Genomic DNA, 22,202 nt, shown 5'->3' on the forward strand with positions numbered 1-22,202 from the left:
GAGAAGAAAGAAAGCATGCACCGTTTTAGATGTGGGTCGTTTTTTCTTTTCTTTTGTTTTACCTATCAAAGAGTTATTTATCTTTATTTATCCGACATTTTAATTAAGAGACAGTTGACCGGGAGAAACATGGAGAGGGTGATTGACAGGTTCTCTCTCTCTCCTCCTCTCTCTCTCTCTTTAACAAGTGGGTGTGTCTTCATGTCTCTACACGGCGTGCTGGAGTTGATAGACAGCTGCACTCACCTCTGTACCTGCCATGCAGGTGAGACACACGGGGGGAGAACACTCAGAGTCCTCAGAGTGAATGTGACTTACTCTGTGGACACGGCGGCCTCTTCATCCTCCTCGGGCCTCCGGGTGACAGCGGCCGGGGACAGGTGAGTACCATCACCTGTAAACTACATGTAGTGCTGTTTAGTCTGTGCAGCTCCAGGATGCGACAGAGTGAACAAACAAATGGGCTTGTTTAGTCAGCAGTTTTCAGAGCCAACACCTGTTACAGACAGTGTGGATCACAGCGAAGAGTCAAACACCTGAATGTGTGAGCTGCTGTTGCATCTGTGGGTCTATTTAGTGATAAAGCAGGAATTGGAAGAGCAGGATCAAACATGCACCGCTGACACACAGCACCTAATGCTGACATACAAAATGTTAACTCATGTCTTCTCTTCACAGGGTTGCTTTTTTTGTGCGCGTGCATCACTTCTGTTACCCGCACAGCCAGAAACTTTGCCTGGGAATTTCTGTGGGCAAAAATTTCAGTCATTGTTTCTGGTCGTGTGTGTAATGTGCATCCAAGAACAAGCGGTGGAGCTGTGGATGGAGGGTTTCATTCTGCTGGAGACTCATGAAGAGGCCGAGGGGCGTCTTCAGACTTAAATGAGTCTGAAGTGGACGAGAGGCCAAACACTCCCTGTATCATCTCTGCAGAACCTGACATCTGTTAAACGAGCAGTGGGAATTACAAGCTGCCAGTCCGCTGTTGGCAGGATTTATGTCTAATCGCTCTTTTAATAGCCTGCATCAGGTATCTACGCTCGTATCGGGAGGCCGTTCTGGGCGATTGAAAGTAGAACATATGTCCCATCTGATTTTGAAGGTGTTACTCTCCCAGTAAGCAGCAGGAGCAGTAGCCACTTTTCTGGTTATGGAGGTGCAGCTTCCAGTAATTTGGTTGTGACATATCCCAGTGAGGGCATGGCAGTGATGTTACCACATGCAGCCGGAGCATCAGTATGTCAGGTATGTTGGTGAACCAGCTCCACGCAGCCAAAGATGGGTGTAACTCTGTACTTATCTGGAGAGTGGAATGATTTATTAAAAAGTGCGGACAATAAAAAGGCTCCCTGCCTCTGACAGTGAACTGATGGTACACGGAAACTCCCAAAATAAATGAGCACGTGATTCATTTTGAGAAGGAGGCCAAGATAAAGACAATCAATCCACACAAGGGGAAAGTATTTGATGTGTATTGTTGTATATGTGTATTGTTTCACTGATTATATGATTGTGTATCTGCTCCTACAGAAATAAACCTGACACTCTACTGTATGTGTGGAACTACTTTCTTGTCTTTCAGCTTGAATTGGTGCAGTTAGTATTTGCATGTGCAAACAGCTGGAGGTTAAGAGGTTTTCTATTAAACTGGTCTCACTTTCATGTGGTGTTGTTGATCACTACTGTGCAAATACTGACCAGGATTACCTGCGTCGACAAACTACCAAACATTCAGAACAACTGTGGCATGAACCCGACGAGCCGGCAACACCACAACTTAAAATGTAAAAGGTCTTCAGTTTCTTTATAGGCAGATTTTCTCTAGGCCAAAAGGTCACTGGCTGGAGGGAAGCGTATGGAGAGGCTTGTTTTTTACAGCGTCAAGCTAAAACTTGCAAAACAGGTAGTGAAAGTGGCAATAAAGGGGTAATAATAAAAGTGTGGTAATGAAATCATTTAAAACCAAACGAGCAAAGATACTTTTCATGGTTGTCTGAGGCCTTCACCCTTTAGTTTGACTGATCAGTGTTTCAGTGACTCAACAGACATATTCATGAACTGTAGAAATGCTGATACAGTTTATTACATTTCAAAACGTAAAAGCAACTGGTTAATTCACTTTACTTTAAAAAAAAAAAAGGTCCGTTACATTAAGTGCCAACACACGTGTGTTGATTCATGATTGGAAGATTGCATACAAGCCCAGGATTCAAGGAGAAATTAAAACACTCACTGATGTAGACAGCACTCACATCCACAGTCTCATGCACAACATCCTTCAATATACCAAAGACTTCATCACATCCTTTCTTGTATATTTAACTGTCAACATGTCCACAAGGTGGTGCTGTCATCAAATAATAAATTAGGAGTTCCACCTTAGTGGGTGTGGCGACTTTGCTACAGCCACAACTTTCTAAGCTTCCCCCCCCCCATTTTCAGGTCCCTGAAAAAGAATTTAACATATGGCACAAATCCCGTTCTGTCAACAGCGAATAAAACATCATCGATTGGACAACACCAGCGTGTACTGCTGCATGCCACCAGCAACACACACACACCACATGTCACACGTAGGCAGAGAAAACAACACATCGTCTCCAAACAGGGAGGGAATCATTTTCGAGGCTGATTCATAATTTCAGGGACATTTATTTTACGAGAGAACATGGAAGCAGCGCTGAGGCCAGCCGAGTCCACCTGAATGTTCAAAGACTGAATGTTTGTTGACTTCACACAAACATTTCAGTCAACGCAGAGTTTAAATGTGCTATGCATTTTATATAAGATCCTTCTTCAATAACAGAAAATCATGGATTCTGGAGCAGATAAAAAAAAAAAAAAAAAAAAGAAAAGAAAAGAAAAACTGTCCCTTTAAGCAGTAATATTTATTTTATGTCAATAAATTCCCCTCAATCCAGACACACTTCCATTGTTGGAACGGTCTCTGCAGGCAGGAAATGATCTCTGCCTTTGAGTTTCAGACAAAGATAAGAGGACTGGAAGTGACGTGGGGAACTTTTGGGAACAATCTGAGGAAAAAGCAACAAAGTACTGTATAAAAATAAATTATAAGGCTCCCTTTCTGAACAAAAATTCCTGGTGGGACAAGATTTTAGGACTAAAGAGAGAATCTTGTATGTTCCACAATGGGGGGGGGGGGGGGCATGATTTGGTAACACAAGTTGAATTAAAAAAACAGATATTTACATTTAAATAAAATATAAGCAGATATTCAATCGCACAATTTCTGTGCCATAAGCACAGGCATGAATTCAGGTTTGACACAGACAAGCCGATGTACATGCATTTCATTTCTGGTTCTTTTACGAGCCAGTTTTGGTTTGGAGTTGGCAAGCCGATATGCAACATTGGCAGGAAGGTGATATATTGTACAGCAGTATATGAGCGAGCACACGTTTTGTTCATTCACTGGGGAGAAGATTATTGGCATTTTGTGGCTTTAGCCCTTTCTAACAAAAACGAAGAGCCAGCCAGATCATTGGGTATAGAGCTGAAATGCATGTACACAGTTGTACACTTTCAGTAAGCATGCACATAGAAACAGTGAGTCATACACAGAATATCATCCGTCCACTTTCAGTGAGAGGGTGACGGGGACAATAAATGTCCCCTGTCACAAGCTGAAAAAGACGCATTTAAAATGTCCATGGATCATCACAAAGCTCCGCCTCCTCTGCACTGGAACAACGCGGTAAATGTCAGAACGACCAGCATCTCGATAAAAGGCTTTTTTTGTTGTTTTGTTGTAATACAGCAATGGAAACGTGTCCCTCCGGAGTCCTACGCTGTGTGGCACATGGATAAGGCCTGCGGAGCCTCGTTGAACAGCATGACGAGAGCAGATCTGCAGCATGGGTGATACAAAGCAGCTGCCGTGTTGGAATCTAAGACACTGTAGCATCCATGTTGGACCAGACAGGCACGTCCCATGAAGAGTCATGAGGAAATCTGAGATTGCATGGTTATATCCAGCAGAGGCCTCGAGCCCTTGTGATGGCATGGTCCGCAGATGGGACGAACATCAGCACACGACGAGCACAGCGGACGAGGAGCCGCTTCCTCCATTTCAACAGCTAAGAATAATGGGAGTTATGTCGCAAGGCTGCTAGTTTGGCTTGTCTTGGTGTTGAGTCAGTTAAAAGAAATAACATTAATAAGAATTTACAAATAAAAAAAAAAAGGAAAAGATGAGTATGGTTCCAGCACTCACTGACCCGCTTCCTTAACTCTGGGCAAACTTTGGAGGGTGAAAGAAAAAAGCCATTGCAAACTCATTAGATTGTCCCAAAGCTTTTGGTCAAAAGGGAGTGAATGGTTGAAAACAAAAAGATAAATTATATATATATAAAATAAAAAAGGACTGACAGCATTGCCTGGACGTGGCCTGAGTCACCGCTTGTAATAGGCACCTGGAAAAGAGCAGAGAGAACTGTGATGAGAAACTGTGCTGGTCATTTTTCACCTTTTTCAGGTGAAATTGATTCACTGAGAAAATAATCAGCGGACATTGTGTGTTCATGTAGTGTAGCTTTGACAAGAGGGCCACTGGCAGGGGTTGGACTGTGGAGTGTGCGAGCTAAAAAGCAAACTGGTCTTATCACCCTTCAGTTGTATGCTTCCGCCAGAGAGACAACTGGTCAAAACTTGAGGAAACCACCCACATCTAATCAGTTAATCAGTGAGTTTAAGTGAACATTTATGCCTAAATTTGAAAGGATTCTCACTCGGAGCTCTCAAGGTAATGCATTCATGAACTTTGTTTGGATGAAGTAAACACAGCCTCTCTCTCTCACATGGACGTCGTACCTTTGTAAGCAGCCTCAGGTCTGGTGGGAGCGCGCGGAGGGGCAGGATGGTCCGAGTAGCCAAAACCAGGATTAACATTCTCATAGTCGTGTGGTCGAGGCTGAGGAGGCCTGAGACAAACGGAGAGAGGAAAACATTTTCTTTCTTTGTGATGATCGAGTTTCTACTTGTTGGTCTGGAAAAGTTTGGGTTTTCTGAAGTGATGAGTCTTGTACCTGGCAGGCTTGTTGTGGTTCTTCTGCTTCTGGTGTTCATACTCCTCTCGTGTTCTGGGCCGCACGACTTCCTCCGAATTTGGCTGGAAAACAACAAAACTTCTAAAATTATGTTTTTTCTACCACAGTGGAAAGACGCATACAATACAGGCAGCAAAAAGTTTTCATCCCACATTTTAAGAGGAGTATAGTTATGGAAAATTACCCTGTAGTCTCCCTCTGGCCGCCTCCTTTCCATTGCCATTCTCTCCATGGCCAACCTCTCCCTCTCTCGTTCCTTCTCTTTCTCCCGGTCTCGATTCTTCCTGTACTCCTTTTTCTCTTGTTCCATCAGCAGCCGGGCAATTTCCTGTCAGAGCGAGACGCAGACACGTCAACATCGACTGGAAAAAACAGCCACAGAAAAACTTCCAAACCCTTAGATTTGACGTGTGGGTGACACGCTGATTGAGTTTCACTTCTACTTGTATAACATGTGTATTATAACTGTCACGTGACATATGCATTCCTACTCTGGCATACAAACAGAAAACACACATTTTACAGTTATACCTCTATTTAAAAAGTATTACATAACAACCCTTACTAACTTCTTCCTACATGATGTTTGGTTTAAATATTCAGGATTATATGACAAATCTGATTCAGCTGGCTGAGCTCAGGATATGAAATATTAAAAGAGCACAGGTAGCATGAGAAACGTTTGCAGACGTTGATTCTCACCTCATCCTGCGCCACTTGGGCTGCACGTACGTTCCCCTTGGTCGCCTGGAACGAGAAGATAGTCAAGAAGTCACATTTTGTCCCAAGTGGAACACATTGTTCTGACATTACATAACAGGAAGTGACAGAGATTGACATTTTCAGGAGGATTTTTTTCACAATAAGCCTTCAAGTCATTTATTGCAGTGGTTCTAAAATGGGGGTCCGTGAAAATATCATCAGATTCATCCATTAAAATGATCATGATGTTTGGGTAGTCTGTATTGACATGGTGAAAATATTTCTAATGCGAGTCGAATATCTTTCTAACAAACTTCTCGTGTTATTTTCTGTAGCTAAGCAGAAATGTAAAAAAATAGGAAATTATTCCAAGGGACATAAATGAGGGGGTTCCCTGAATATTTTCTCTTGTAGGCTGAGGAAAAAATTAAGATTAGTATCAGAGGCATTATGAGTGTTTCACTTTATCATATCATGCTATTACAGTACTTGTGTCTCAGCTGATCCGATCACAAGTGGACAGTTCAGCTTGTAGAGGTGTGAACACACCCATGACACACTGATCACTATGGATTGCGATCCACCTCTGAATGTGGTCTGAGTGATCATGGCCACATTCTATTAACAGTGTGCACGCAATGTCCTTGTCCACATCGAAGGAGCGCTTACTCAGCTGACGCCTCCTGACCCGCAACAGTTTCATAATGAACTGAAAGTATTTTTAGACCTCTCAGAGTTTCCCCATTCATTGATGTATTTGTAGCAGCCCACCAGAATATCAACACCGATCATCATTTATTTTTATTTGCTCTACTATTTCAAATGCTTTGAACGAAAGATCTGCTCCCTGCCTTTCTCTCACAAACACACAGACAACCCGTCTGTCATAGTCAGACTTTCTTAAACCAACATCGCATTTGGTCTTTGCAAACAGAAATGATGTGCGCGTTCACTTGCATATCGAGCGGTGAACACAGATCGCATTGTAATGCCAGGTGTGAACTGACATACTCTGACAGAGCTGTCCACTTGTGATCAGATCACACAAGACGCATGTTAATGTTGGATATGAACAGAGGCTCAGTATTCATATCATATTGTAGTGTGCAGTTGCAATATTTATTTAAGCATGCAATCCTCATACAAAACCAAACCTTAAACTCATACTTTATAAACACAAAAACATGGTCCACTGGTGAGAAGAAATCATTGTACTTGTTACTAGTAACTGAATGTTAAAATGTAGCTACTGCTGTTTGTAGTGCTTGAGGTTGCTTTTGGTTTACAGTATTTATCCCTGCATATATTAATGTATACGTTTTTAACATGCACATGAAACTGGTCGTCGGTTTTTTTGTAAGAATAAATAAACAATTTACCTGTCTGGCTTCCTTCCCCACCTTGATTTCCTCATCTTGCAGTTTCCTGGCCACCTCCATGTCCTTCAGCTCCTGCTCTCTGATATCCAGCTTCGTCAGGCCCTTGGTGGCTTCGCTCAGCTTGAGCTCAGTTTCCGCTATGACTGCTCCACTCCCCCGGTGCACAATACGACCTGCGGATACCAAACACATAACATCAACAACGAATTGAGGCTGCAGCTAACTATTATCATTACCAAATTGTTTGTTGCTTTTTATTTATAGATTGTTTCTGTGATGATTACATAATTCGGAATTTCCCAGAACACATTGTGATCACCATTGGAAAACCATTTTGATGCATTACAGATGATTGGTAAATCTGCACATTTGAGATGAGCTAGAATGTTTTTGCATGTTGATGAATGACGAAATGAATTAAAAATTATTTTCTGTCAATGAAACAGTTTCATCGCAACAATACATTCAATTTGAATTGGATTAAAGCCAAAAGGCAACAAAAAGGGCTGCAGTGCAACTTCACTGGCGTTTAGTTTGATGCCTTTGTCTTTGGGATAAAACATTACAACCAGCTCAGCGGCCATGAAGCCCTTTGTGAATGCCACAGTTCAGCACATCAAAAATCTGTGGAGCTATTCTACGAGACAATCACAGCAAACAGTTCAGTCTCTGCACAGTGAAATTGCAAGAATGAGCAAAACCCACAGCAAAACATCAACAAATCAAATTAAACCAAAACAAATCAATCAAAATCGGACGAGAGAGAAGATAATTAGTGACTTCATTAGTAGTGACAGTGTCACAGTAGATCAACCCACCACCTGAGATCGCCAAGCTTCAGCACACCACACAAACAGAGCCCAGAAAGAGGCTCACAGTGGTACCTGTCTCTGCGCTGGGATGAGAATGATTGCGTTCCTTGCTGGGACCCTCCCCCTGCCGAGGGTCCCACAATTCCCTGGCGTCCCCTCTGCCTTCGTTGGCCCTGGACTCATCAAACACCTCTTCCGGGTTGGATTGGACACGCTGTCGACCCCTGGCTCTCCTCTCACCCTCGTCCTCTTCCTCAAACCAGGAAGCCCTGCCCTCCCGCGACCCTTCCCTGCCATGACCCTGCTCCAAATAATCCTCATCCAGTCCTCTCTCCATGCTCCTGGTTCTTGCTCGTGCGCTCTCTTTTTCTTTTTGTCTTTGCCTTTCTCTCTCTCTGTATCTGTCCCCACTCTGTCCTCTATCTCTGGATCTTTCCCTGTCTCGTCCTCCTGCTCTCATCCCCCTGAGGTCCTGCTCTCTGCCTCTCCTCTGGTCTTTTCCCGCATGTTTCTCCAAGTCGAGGTCTCTGCTCTTGTCTCGATGCCTGTCCCTCTCCATGTGGGTATGTGGCGGAGGTGGTCTGGCTGGTCTTTCCTTGCTCCTGACCACTCTCTCTGGGTCCTCCCCCCCGTGGCCTCTGGCTCTACCGGTCTGTGTGGGTTCATACTCCGGGTACCTGTCCCCATGCTTTCTTCTAGAGGGCAGCAGGTGCTCCGGGTATGGATCTGCATGCCTGCTTCGCCCTCCTTCTGCCACCAGGTGGTGCTCAGGGTATCTGGAATGGCTGTGGGGTGCTGCTGGGTCCTGTCTTGGGTACCTGCTCCTTTTGGGCTCTGTTGAGCTACAATCTGGAGAGTAGTCACGATGTGAGCCCACTGGGGCATGTTCATCATGTCGGCCTGGTGAGGTGGATTTGAGGTGGGTGTGTTTGTCCAAATCAAGAGGTCTTCTTGCAGCTGAGCACGGCAGAGGTGAAGGAGTGAGGGTGGAAAGAGGGTGGAGTGGAGAGAATGATGAAAACATGAGGTGAAAAATAACACAATGGTTTAGGCTGAGAAGATTAGTAAGCACTGAGCTAGACACGGGACTGATGAGGAGAGAGATGGTCAAAAGACAGTATGTGATACAAATGTTAGAGTTAAGATTTCAGCTGCACCCAAATATCCAGAGATGTGGTTGTTACTCTCAGGAAAATGAAAAAGGTGGAGGAAAGTGGCAACAAGTGTTTTTAACTTAAATCAAACACAGTTAGTGTCAAGCTTAATGTGACAGCAGCCAGTATGTGCTAGTAACACATTTGAATAGATTGTGGTTAGGGTTACTGTATGACAAACACAGATGAAAATCAATTTCTGACAACAACACGAACATACTACGTAATATAACGGAGCATGACTGACTTAAAGGGGAAGAAATGAACTTGAACAAAATGTTCATCTCTGAGAACTCAATCCTGCTGGGAGTTGGCCTCTGACTGACAAAAGTTTGAATGAAAACAAAGAGTTGAAAAGCAAATAAAGGAAGTACACAGCTGAGGTGAGTCAGCTCAAAGGAATTTCAGCCATCTAACCTGCTGCTAAATGTCTAATCGACCGTGTTGATGTTCAAAAACTTTAAAAAAGGAGGCGGGTAGAGCCAGACAGACACCTGCCTTAAAGTGACTGGCTAAAGAATTTACTATCTTCTGTCTCAATAACACTTTTAAAAGCACTCTATCTTTCACCTGCCTGCCCATCTGCCAGCTGTATACCTGTCAAGTAGAGACAGGTTCTGGCCCCATGCTGGTTTAAGTGCGACCCTAATCCACTGGATTAAGAAACACACAGGCAGCAGTCTCTCATTTCCTGTGAGGAGCAGCCAATTACATGATCTAATGAAAAGCTACATGATACCAAAGAAGTGTGAATATATGTGCACATGTGCATATAAGGTTATAAAAACTAGTGGGGTGGAGATTTTGATTGCAACACTCTTCTATGAAACAGTCACAAACAAATGCACGATTGTGAAAAAGCTCAGTGATTGAGTCTCAAAACTGACCACTATCGTGTACAGTTACAATCTGATAACCTGCATATCTTGTTACCAAGGGTTACGTCATTCCCTTAAAGTATTAGAAAGAGAGTAACCAAAAAAGCTGAATCTGTAATAAGGTGAGCACATTCACACTTCTGCAGTTGTGTGTGTACACACATTCAGCTGGGACGTTTGAGGTGGGTGGTTATGTAACTAAACAAGGCTGTACATCAAACATAGAGCACCTGGTGGTGTCACACATTCTAGTATAGAAAGAGAGGAGGGCAGAATGACAGTCGGCAAAAGCAAAGCGTCATCCTGACCACCTGGTGTGTGTGTGTGAGATTTAGAGATGAATGGCTGGTGATCCATAGGACAGGTAGACTAATAGCTGGAGACACATGCCCAGTCCTGTTTATGTCAACACAGAGGCCAATGACTGCCAACATGAGGCTGTGTACATTTCAAAGTCACCCAGGAACCTACTCTCATGGCCTCTTCACAGCTGCTGCCTGTATCACGTGGTTTACTTAACCACAAAGCCTGAGAAGAAGCGCAAGGTTAAAAAAAACTTTTGTGTCACCAACGGTGTAGGCAGACAAATAAAAAAGCTTATGGACCAACACAACAGCAAGCTTCCAGGGGAACTATGAATAACTAAGTATTACGACATCTATAGTGATCATTTGTGGATCACAAAACAGAAAAGAGAAAGAAGAGACCGATTTCTATTATGAAGTTAATTTTCATTCTCAACATGGTGATGGCACAGGATGCCGACCTACAAATAAATGGTAAGAAACGACATATTCATCCCACAGTAGCCCTGCTAATTTTCTCCTTAGAGAAACAGTAGCTAATCTTAATCTCAGGTGTGATGTTGGAAAATGCTTGAAATGGAATGTATTATGCGACAGTGAGACGCTCATAAATATGTTATAGAAGCATAAAAGAAAAAAACGTATCTATGGACAAATGTGTTTTAAACAGGTATGTAATATCAGTTGGTAAATCTATTATTTTCTTAATGCATTTGGAGATTCATTTAATATCCAAGGTCAAATCTGATGTCAATAAGTATTTAAGCTGCATCTAAAAGAAACCATTTTCACTTGTTTTCTCTTCAATGGGAGGGAAATGGCAAATTATTTCTCTGTAGGAGCCCACAAGCCTCTCTTCAAGGTTAATCACATGCGTATGAATGGAGTCCAGAATCATTGCCTCGAGTCAAAAATAATCTCCAGCGCTGGGCAGCATCAAAAGCTCAGCCTCATAAATTCAGAGCTGCAAATGAAAGCTCAGTCTACAGAAAGAGAGGCATATGTTCACCCATGTCCCTAAACACAGACAGACTCATATGTGCAACAAATAAACACATTAACATGAGCCAAGTGTCTTCTCCCTACCTCCATGATCCTCAAAGTACTCCTCCTCAAAGGTTGCTTCCAGCTGTTTCTGTCTCCTCCGCTCCTCTTTCATCTCCTTTTCCTGCAGCTTACGAGCAATGGCCTATAAACAAATAACGCAACAGTAAACATGTTGTCCCACATGAATATGAAAAAAATCCCTGTTTGGACAGATCTGGAACAAATATGTCACTTTGTTATGAGATGTAGTTTCTGCCTATGGTGAGACGGCGTAGTTTCAGATTTATCAGATTATGGTGGTGAGAAGCATCACTGATGTTTTGAGATGAAACCAACAAGTAACTAAATGCTGGAGTGCCCTACTACTGCCAGTAAGAGCATTTTTTACATTACTATGGAGCGATGAGACCAAAACAACATAACAAAACATTTACAGAAACATCTTGATCTCGACTCTTTACATAGGGAGTAAATATTGTGATTAAAAACACATTAAAGGCTAATGTACATCGGGTGTTACTCATTTACATCAACTCAAGTACAGTGACCCACCCATTACAATACATCAATGCTAGAAGTCAAGTCATTGACGTGTGGGTGTAACCAGACTTGCTTGAATGGGCAGAAAGGTCTGATGACGTGTTTCTTACCGCATCCTTTTCTTCCTGCTGTCGTTGGTGTTCTGCCTGTCGGACCAGTTCTTCCTGAATCTCCTGGGCGATCTCGTTATCTTGGCGCTCGCTGAGGTTCCAAGTGTTGTAGTATGTAAATGGGGAGGGGGTTGAACAACATTACATTATTAACAGATACAACAATGTTAATCAATAGAGACTTTTGATGATGACGTAGACTCAAATGATTTCCAAGAAAGAACCCCTTAAATTTTGGTGCGGATCCGAATTACGGAGCAAATTCAGGATTTTTTTTCCCACTTTCTTTAACTAAGGGTGTTGTTGAGATAGGATCTCTTGTTTTATTTCATTCATTGCTTTATTTATTTGGTTATTATGAATGTAGTTTCATAAGGGAACTGTTAGGCCTTCTCGGAGGACTTAGTCCTATTCATAGATTCTGTCCATATATTTTATATTTCTCTGTTAAGACAGCAGTCTGAGATTTTCAAAAGTTATCCAAATGCAAACAGTCCCAAAAATAAACAATTATCAATCAGGGACAAATCACTATTTCCCATCAGTGATACAATAGTCATATTACATAAGAACAGTGAACACAAGACCTCAGCTTTCAACCTGTCTAGCATGTTGTGAACGATGGCGTATGTGCTTCAGACGGGAGCAGGAATGTCTCTGCCTGTTGCGCAGTTGATCTCAGCAGCTCACTTTGGTTCACTCGCATCTTTAAAGCACTTAATTTAGAAGACACCATCCACCTGGAGGGCTGGTATGCAAAGATTGTTTCTCTGTCAGTGTGTGGGACATGCATGAGTAATATTTTACTTATGGGGAACAGCTTCACCTGTGTTTGAACCCAACACCTCAGAAGAACTTAAGGTGTCAAAAGCACACAGACAGTAGCACCATGTACGCCTTCATCAGTACACACTGCATTCTCCTGTGTCTGTGTTTAGTTAAATGTGAGAGTGGCTGTATGTGAAGTAGCTCTGGCAGAGATCAGGGTGGATGGCAGTGTGAGCTCCCAGCATGAAAAGCAGATTTGGCCTGCCTGCATCATTTGCGGAGCATCTGGCTTCTCCCCGGGGCTGCAGTCCTATGGCTGGAGCTCACTGTGTCTATGTGAGCTTGAAACAATGACCTCACTGAGCTGTGAGTCAGCACTTTTATTTTTGATTTAAAAATTTTTGCAGAGCAGCTAGAATCCTGTGCATTTTGCATGCTCTGTTGCAGCTCTGGACAGAGGCAACAGAAGACATATCTATGTTTAGGAGTGGTCACTGAAGCTTGATTTACGTTTCTGCTTCAGGCCATTGTGGATAGTGCGTGTGGGTGCTGCATAGTTTTGGACAAGCTGCTGGAGCTGACCCAAACTGCTGAAGGAGTCCAGTATATTTATGTAGTAGGACTTTGGATGATACCACATAGAGACCAAAATAATTGTGAATGATCTGCTTGGGCTGCTTGTGAATTTTCAGGATTTCATAGCAGATGGCCAAATGTTTTTCATAGACAGTACAGTTCTTTGAACATCTGTAAGTAAACTGTGGTGTTCCACAGGGTTCAGTTCTGGGTCCAAAATACTTTATTTTGTATTTAAATGATCTTAAGTATTTTATTTGCAGACGACAACTTTTTATTTGTTTGTATGTATGCTTGTTGCTGTTGTATGCAGAAACATATTTGACCAAATTAATACAAAATTACTCCCATATGATTATATAAAATCATAACTAGTTAGCAGCTTTCATGTAAACTCTTGATCTCATGTAATTTACTTTTTCTTATCAGGTGATCATGTGCCATTTCTTGGTGTAACAACTTTTGCCATGTAGGGTTTTATCATAATTTTTTTCAGGAGCTATTTTGCTTTGACAAGGACATACACTGTGTGTGTGAGAGAGACACCCACATGTCAACGTGCTGTTTCTGGCTCTGGATCTTTGCCCTCTTATCCTCCTCTTCCTGCAGTTTCTTGGCCACCTGCAGGTCCTTCTGCACCAGGCGGCTCTTGTGGACATTGGACGCCAAGTGGCTCTCAACTGTAGACACAAACACATAAACATTGCTCTTAGCACTGCTGGAGTATGTCAGCTGGCTGGGTTACACTACTGGGTGAGGTATTAGCTGGATGATGAAAAGCAAAGCACTGCAGAGATTTACAGATATCACACTTTCTTGCTGTTATCGTTTCTTGAACAGCAGCTGTTCAGATGGTCTGCAGAAAACAAGATCGAGGACACAGACGCTTCAGTCTGTGGTAATAAACAGAGAGCGCTCTTAGTCACTGAGAAATGAATGTTCGCAGCTGAGACATCATTCCAAGGTTGTGTGATGGCACGTTGTGGCCCATAACAGATGATAAATCCTGCCTGCTGACGCACTCCAAGTGCTTTGTTAGCATTGAAAGCATCACTCACTCGCTCAGCTCTGTTTCAGCTGCCGATCGATTTGGTCCCAGCTTTCATGTGGAAAAACACCAAATTACATTTGGCAATTTACCCGCTAGAGGCTCCATAAAGTTTCTGCCCTCTCACCGGTGAGATTGAAAGGGGAAACGGTGAGTCACACCTGTGGCAACTTGGTAAAAAGTCAAAGGGCCGACATTGATTTTTGTTGTATGACGTAGATAAATGTTTAAGTTTATGACACCTCACAATAAAATATTTGAGGACAAAACTGATGAAACAGCCCAAGATAAGGCCATCATTTATCCACTGCCACACCGTTCAACAATAAAAATTGATTCAACTTTCAAAGGAGAAAAAAAAAAAACGTGACTGGACATTGTGACGTTTGTTCATTCAACAAAGTCAACCTTGAAGAGGGCTCACGTCATTCAGAAAGGGGAGCTGAGGTTAGATAGCTGGACTATCTGAACCTCTGACGTGTCAAGTGTGTCGCTGTACACTTAAATAGAAAGCATAGACTCTAAAAACAACAATTATAATTTATCTTCAAATTAATTAACTGTTTTCAATGCAACAATTGTATTTTTCTGTGTTCTGAATGTTCAACATTTATAATATAAATAAAAAATAAAAATAGTACATGATAAAAGCCATGTGATGTAGGAACAACGTGACATTGCTCATTGAGAACTGTCAGGTTAAGTCAGCTCGTGTTCTCCTCTGTGACCTTACAAGTCAAAGAGGAGAACACGAGCAAAAAATTCAGGTTAAGCCAGAACCGGTCATGTGGCACAACAAAGGGAGAAGAGGGAGATGAGCCTCAGTTACCATCACTCAGACTTTCAGATAGTTGATGACAACACAAAGACAGGTCAGCCAAAACCAAATGAACCCCAGCTGAAACAGAGCCTAACCTGCAAGGTGTGGCTGGGTGACATCTGACCTTCTTTCCAAATGTATACTATATATGTGATATAGTGCCACATATTTATGAAACAGAAAGTAAGTAATGTTATGTTTCCACTGTCAACACTCTGATGTTTCCACTCCTTCAAAACGAATAACTCACCAGATTAATCTGACCACAAAACCTCTCTCTGTTGGTTCCTGTCAGAGTGTTGCTGAAGGGGGAGGCCATCAATGAACTGTGCATGGCCATTTGTGTCTGATGGAAGGGAGGCCTTATTATGTCTGGGTGTGTTTGTCAGTGCGTCTTGACAGAAAAGATCCTCACTAGAAAGTGGCCTAACCTACAGCAAAGGTAGGTATAGCTACTATAAGACTAACGCAAAATAAAGCTTTTTGGGAAGAGGAAAAATATTTAAATTAAAAACAATAAAAATCATGGGATGGGACAATTTATCCTGATGCAGATAATGAAAAATAAATTGGAGCAGGGGAAGAAAACCTCTATGGGGAGTCTCCAAACTGCCTTTTTAAATAATGTGAAAAAGATGTCAGCTAATTACACACATATGAGCTCTCATAAAACCACCAGCATGTAATGAGTTATGCAGGGGTAAGCACATAACTGACTAAATACACTGCATTAAAAAGCAGAAGAGTAAGGGAGTATGTGCATTTGCACAACATGTGCACAAAAACAATCAGTTTTTGAGGCAATAGTGAGATATCATATCTGCAGCACACACAATTAATGTGATCCAGGCAAATCCCATGCACCACTCCACTGTGTTCTGCCACAGCCCTGCTCTGATACAGTATTGTTGTGGCATCGTGCACCATTCACATGGTGAACTGTGACGCTGAAGCAGGGTTTATAGGCTTACTGACACTGCAGTTTAACCTCCTACATATATAACAAATAGTCCAAGTTGAGCATGTGGAGTGCCTTCATTGTTTTACTGTTATGATCTAAAAACTATTTTCATAATGTGTTTGTCTGGAAAAAGTGAACCAGGAATGCAGCTGGGAGGTTTGACAAAAACAGTTGCGATTCAGGCCTGATGCAGAAAACATACAACAATAAATGATTTAAGGGTTTTAACAGACTCCAGAAAAAAGGGAATGGAACTATCTGGAAGAGCTCTCTGAATTTTTTCCATCGTAATAAAAAACAGGATCCAACAAAGACAGCTGAGTTTTTCTCTGGAGGTCTGTTCTGTGATCGGAGGCATTGAAGCAGGGAACCAGATGTTTGAAATACGTAGGTTTATGTCCTTTCAGATGGAAGTATGGGAACTAAAAATAAATATTATAGTCTTTTCTTACTTTCTTGTTCCTGCAGATTGTAGGCAAGGCAGTGGTCCTCCAGCACAGCAAAGTCTCGGCACACTGAAAATAACAAATGGAAAAAGCATCGTCAGAAAGTCTGTAAAAACAAAGTTCAAAATGATCTTCAACAACTGGATCTCTAAGCTGTGTAGCTGATACAAATCAGACTAGAGGCGGTTGAGACAATGCCAGTTTCAGGCAGGTGATAACATCTGGCACATCTACCTACACACGATTGAAAAGAACAATTGTTTAAAAACTAAAAAAATGAGCTGACAATCAGGCTTTTTAGTTAATTGAATGAAAAACAGCTTTATACTTTGTGTTATTATAAACATGGTGACTGTTCTCAGACTACTTAACAATTTAAGCAAAATTAACTGTTAAACACTTGATACCCACATTATGAATACTTTATTATGATATGAGATATGAAAATAAAATATCTATATATTCAACAGATTAGAAACTGGTTCAGACAGTTTAAACCAGCCTGATGAGGTGTTTGGACATCTTCAGAATGTGTTATGGTTTGGTTCTTTTTGTGTCAGCATGAACATGAAGTGAAACTGTGAATAAGGAACCATCGTTCACACCCGTGCAAACAAACAAAACCTTGAATAACGAGCAGAATAGAAACTTCTCAGCTTTTTCTTAAACATTATTTAAGCAGAGAAGAACCTTAAGGAGTGAGAAGTGCTGCCGGCTTGTTACTGACAAGCTGCCAGTTTAATCCCTGAACTGGTGACAAAATGTGAGTACATGAGTAAAACTACCAATATTATTTTGAGTACACATGCCCAAAGCACAGAAAGAGATACAGAAAATGTATTTATGTCTATTTTAATCAAAGCATGTATCCTAAATTACAACACATTCAGCCACTGAGACGTAGTTAAATGATCTTAAAGCACAGATTAAGAAACTAGGCTGTAAACCACCAGGAGATCTGAAAAGCCTGATAATCATTTATTTGTGATTAACCTTCTGTGACAGAAACATACATTTTTGGCCTAAGCTCAAGGACTCATGTGCAACCATTCCAGCTAAAATCAATATCTCAATTAGATACAACTCAAATACACTAACATATCTAACTCACACTTCTCACGCACTCCTTTAACCTGACCTCCTTCGTCCCATTAAACAGATTTAGTACTTAGTGCTTACGTCAAGGTCGCCTACTGTACTGAAACTTGCATATTGTCCCTCCCCCTGGATAAAAGCATTTGCTTCGAGATTAAATGTATATGTACACACATATACTTTGAAGAGGATGAGTAGGATTATTGGCCAAAAACATGTAAAAAAACCCCCCACATTTTACTGGTTGTTTTCAATCTTACACAGAAACCTTTACAGCAAATGGAAATCAAACCGTTTCCAATCATGGTTTCAATATTACTGAATGCTGCCAGAATGCGGTTAACATTCATTCTGGAAACAATTGTAGGAGGGGAATTTAAAACCTCATAAAACCCCAAGACAATCAACACATCATCTCAAGTGTTGTGAAATGAGACTGTTCAACTTTTCTCTTTCTCCCCTTGAATAATCAGGTTCTTCAAATGCTGACAGTTTCCTGTGTAGGAAACGGAAGAATCTCAGGGACATGTATACAACCTTTCTCACAAACTCATTTAGTTATGGACCTGGGAGCATCTATAGTATAACTTATGCATTAACTACCTCCTGTTTAAGGATGATATTCTTGAAATACTGCAGTGAGAAACTTTTCTTCAGCTGCAAATCTCACATACAGAAGAATAAATTTAGGCCATGATTTCATCTCACAGGAAGCCACCACAGTGCTGTGTGGGAAAGTCATTCTATTCAGGGAGGACCAAACAACAGAAACCTTTAACTTGCTCGAGTTTTTCGTTTGACCTAGTCTTGCTTTATGGTGAGAATTATACATCTCATACATCGTTTATATGTATATATTCAGTGTTCAATCCTTCCTCTGACACTAATCTTGCATATAAAGCCCTCCCCCTCCTCCTCCTCCTCCTCCTCCTCCTCCTCGTCATCCCAGCTTCCAGCCACACTCAACCTCACAGAGCCGGGCTCAGCGCCCATTATCTGCTAGAACAAAGATTACTTCATACACGTAAAAAATAATAACCAAAAGTACACTATGACTGTGTTGGACATTAGAGATAGTCTTGAGAAAAAACGATTTTTAGAAATATAACAGACAGCACCAACAGGCCTGGGACACAAACAACGCAGATGAGTGGTCCAGATCATGTTGTTGCAGTAGATGGGCAGATGACAGGGGGAATGGTTGAAATAAACAGATACTGGCGCGTAGGGCAAGACCTTCACTAAGCCCCCACCCACTGCCTCAGATCAGTAAGGGATTTAATTATCACAGACCATTTGCAACCATATGCTTAATCTCCTTATCCAAGAAAAAACGATTTATTGTGGCTAGTATGGCAAAACATACCAGTCGATTAAACCTAGTCCAGGGCTTTTGGTTTGTGGGACTGTTCTTTTTAACACTCAGTAGAGTGTGTACCTCTGCCGAGACACCCTAAATATGCCAGATTCCCCCCGCCCCAAGATCAATGAATTATTAAAATCAAAACAAAGAAAAAACACCCCATCTTGCCATGTTTCAGGAAATGATTTTTAAAAAATCCTGTTGAAAATCAAACCAACCAATGAACAAAGGGGTGAAAACATCCTCGTTGGCGAAGGTAACGAGGTGTAGAGTTTCTAACAACACCACGCAACAAGTGACTAAAGTGAATGATATCTGCAAGCTACGGATTCATTTCTCACTTAAGGGTAGAAACTGAAAATAAGCTTAACGTGACACAGAAAGAGCCGAGTCTTTGTGCCTCGGGTGCAGCTGGAAATATCAAAACCTCAAGTTCAGTTCACGTGTGAGTAACAGCACAGTGAAAACAAGACAGGCTCCCCACATTTACTATGATCCAAATACTCCAGGGATGAAACTGACACTTTTCCAGCAGCTTCCTTGTCCCTTCCCTCTGCGGACTGGCCCAGCAGTGGGAATGCACGTTCCTTCTCCCTCTGACCAGAATAACAAGCATCCTGCCGAGCAGCTGCTTCACACTAGGCTCCTCCGCTCCTGCACATCATCACCTCCAGGATCTGCTCCAGTGTGGAGAGCCCCACTCTTGACTTGTTTTCACACCTTCTACTATAGTTGATAAAAGTTCTGTGTGTGTGGAAGCCATGTGGGAGAGGGGGTTAGTGCTGCAGCCCAGTCTTTTAGGAGGATGTATGAAAGCAGCACATAGATTTTGCAACCAAAAGCACAAGTGGGATCACACATGAGATTCCATCACAAACAAAAACAAAAGGCATGGCAGACCTCAGAGCTGTGGCTGAACCACACGCTGTACTTTACAGCAGGCTCGAGTGTTGACGCTGACATGTCGGCTGACTGCAGTGTGGCTTTGTGGAACCCACACATGTGTCGTGACAGACTGTGTGTGGCTCTAACACCAGTTCCCCCCCCCCCCCCCCCCCCCACAGTCCTAACACATGAAGGGGGACGTGTGAAGCTCCCTGTGACAGAAGAGAACCGGCATGCTGGCAGTGACAGGAAAACAGATCAACCTGGGATACAAAATCTGGCGCGACACCGAATCAGTGGGCACTACCTGCCTCTTGACTAACAGCGCTAGCATCGATTAGCGAGGTGTGCTAACACGTCACAGCCGCACAGTGTGAGGACAACAACAAACACTCGGTTAGCATGAAGCTAGCCGGACACAACACCAGCTAGCTACACTGAGCCGGGAAACATTAGAACGTGGACGTTACCCTCTTTCACTCCGGGCAGCTCATTCTGGTCGATGCTAACGTTACATTCAGCCATGTTGTCAGCGACAATAAGTCAGGAAACAAGCCGGTGACGGTGAATTATACGTCCACGCTTCTTCCGAAGGTTAACAGCAGCTTGATTGATCGTCCGGACTCATAAAGCCGATTGATGGTTCAGGTGCTGGACGGCCCTGTTGATTGGTTTCGGTGGCGTCTCTCTCTCTCTCTCTCTCTCTCTCTCTCTCTCTCTCTGTGGGTGTGTGTGTGTGTGTGTGTGTCCCTCCTTCCTTCACGCAACCAGCGGAGACAACAAACACCAGCTTCCCTCACAGGCGCTTCAAAATAAAAGTATGCCACGTAGCGCCCACTGCTGCTGCTGCTGCTGTTTCCAGCTCTGAGCCTGAGTCTTTGAATAGTTTGAACATTGATGTCCTGCGTGTCAGGAACAGTCCGTTCTCATGCATGTTCCCTCAGCGACAGACAGATCCAGCCTGAAGGTAGAGTAGCGCAGGTGGTTCCCTCCTGCAGCTGTGAGACTGTACAGCCATGAACTACACGCAGCCATCATGGACTGAACTCTGGTTCAACTCTCGTAACTGTGCAAAATTCATTCTGTCTGTGCAATTCAATGGTTCATGTGCAATCCATTCCCTGCACACATTCTATTATTCTATAGTGTTCTTATTCTTATTTCATGTCTTTGATTTAATTGTAAAGCACTTTGATGTATGAAAGGTGCTGAATACATTTTTATTATTATTTTCACAATGCACTGATTTTTTGTTGTTTTTAAACTTTATATATTAGTCTTATTCCATTCATATTTTTCTGTATTTTTTATATTCCTTACACTTAAGTATTACTACCCTTACACTTACGTATTGCATGTTATTACTTACTGATGCATATTTTTGCTGCTGCAGTATTGTGAATATCCCCATTGTGGGACTAATAAAGGATTATTTTATCACATGGTGATTTAAAATGAAGACAAAGAGAAATAATATAATCACATTAAGATCCAATATAACAACAAAAGATGTAAAGATACAAAACGAGCACAAAGTGATGCAAATCCACTTCTAAGACCCAGGAGACCTGTTGCTGCATAATTAATCCATGAGCAGTGGATACTTTATTTAATCACAGTACTTAATACAGAAATCGTCATTCGTGAAATGGCAAAACATGTTATAACTGTGGCAAAAAAATAAAATAATTAATGGATGATCTTACAATTCGTTTTTTGGGTCTTTAACCATGAATCATCCAGAATTGTATAATTAAGCAGCTTGTATTTTGCACCCTTGCTCACCAGGTACCTAAACATTAATGGGAGCCATGATATATGGACAACTGGCAACTGAGTCTTGATTTAGGAGTTGAGAATTTGTGGCTTGAATTATTATTTGATTTCAATTAATTGGACGTTGATGCATTTCCCATATGGTTTGTAAAAAGTCTACCGAGTAACTACATCCGATTTCAAAACATGTATTATTATTGTATTTATTATTGTGATCATATTCTGGAGTCATCTTGAAATTCAATGTTTCTGTCAGCTTTCATTTTGAAGGCCAGATTCTGACACGTCCGGTATCAGCCTCACACCGTGTGGTCAACTTGACCCAGCTTCCTCCGCAGGATCCAGTGTGTGTGGAGCATCTGCAGCCACGAGAAGTCACATCCTGAGGTGACAGTGAACACACCACGGAGCCCGACTGGGGTCCACATGAACAGTGACGCGTTCAGGGACTGTATGTGAATTCAACAGGCA

General features: G+C 42.1%; 1 protein-coding gene across 3 annotated transcripts; it reads right to left on the reverse strand.

Moving 5' to 3' along the window:
* Positions 1-1,955: 1,955 nt before the first annotated feature.
* Positions 1,956-20,703, reverse strand: ccdc50 (coiled-coil domain containing 50). 3 transcript variants are annotated; one of them, XM_034582597.1, is made up of 13 exons: positions 20,426-20,703; positions 16,619-16,681; positions 13,888-14,017; positions 11,994-12,084; positions 11,383-11,485; positions 8,032-8,916; positions 7,148-7,320; positions 5,769-5,813; positions 5,251-5,394; positions 5,046-5,128; positions 4,831-4,940; positions 4,390-4,433; positions 1,956-4,263 (listed from the first exon to the last, which is right to left on the reverse strand). In XM_034582597.1, exons 1-12 carry the CDS (start codon positions 20,478-20,480, stop codon positions 4,414-4,416), a joined length of 1,902 nt encoding a protein of 633 aa, XP_034438488.1. In that variant the 5' UTR covers positions 20,481-20,703; the 3' UTR covers positions 1,956-4,263; positions 4,390-4,413. The 3 variants fall into 3 exon arrangements, with proteins under 3 accessions (XP_034438488.1, XP_034438487.1, XP_034438489.1); XM_034582596.1 differs by having other exon boundaries at positions 1,956-4,433; XM_034582598.1 differs by lacking the exon at positions 8,032-8,916 and having other exon boundaries at positions 1,956-4,433; positions 20,426-20,699.
* Between the last annotated feature and the right edge of the window lie 1,499 nt (positions 20,704-22,202).

The sequence above is a fragment of the Hippoglossus hippoglossus genome, chromosome 4 (assembly GCF_009819705.1).
Source record: "Hippoglossus hippoglossus isolate fHipHip1 chromosome 4, fHipHip1.pri, whole genome shotgun sequence".
Taxonomy (NCBI): Eukaryota; Metazoa; Chordata; class Actinopteri; order Pleuronectiformes; family Pleuronectidae; genus Hippoglossus; species Hippoglossus hippoglossus.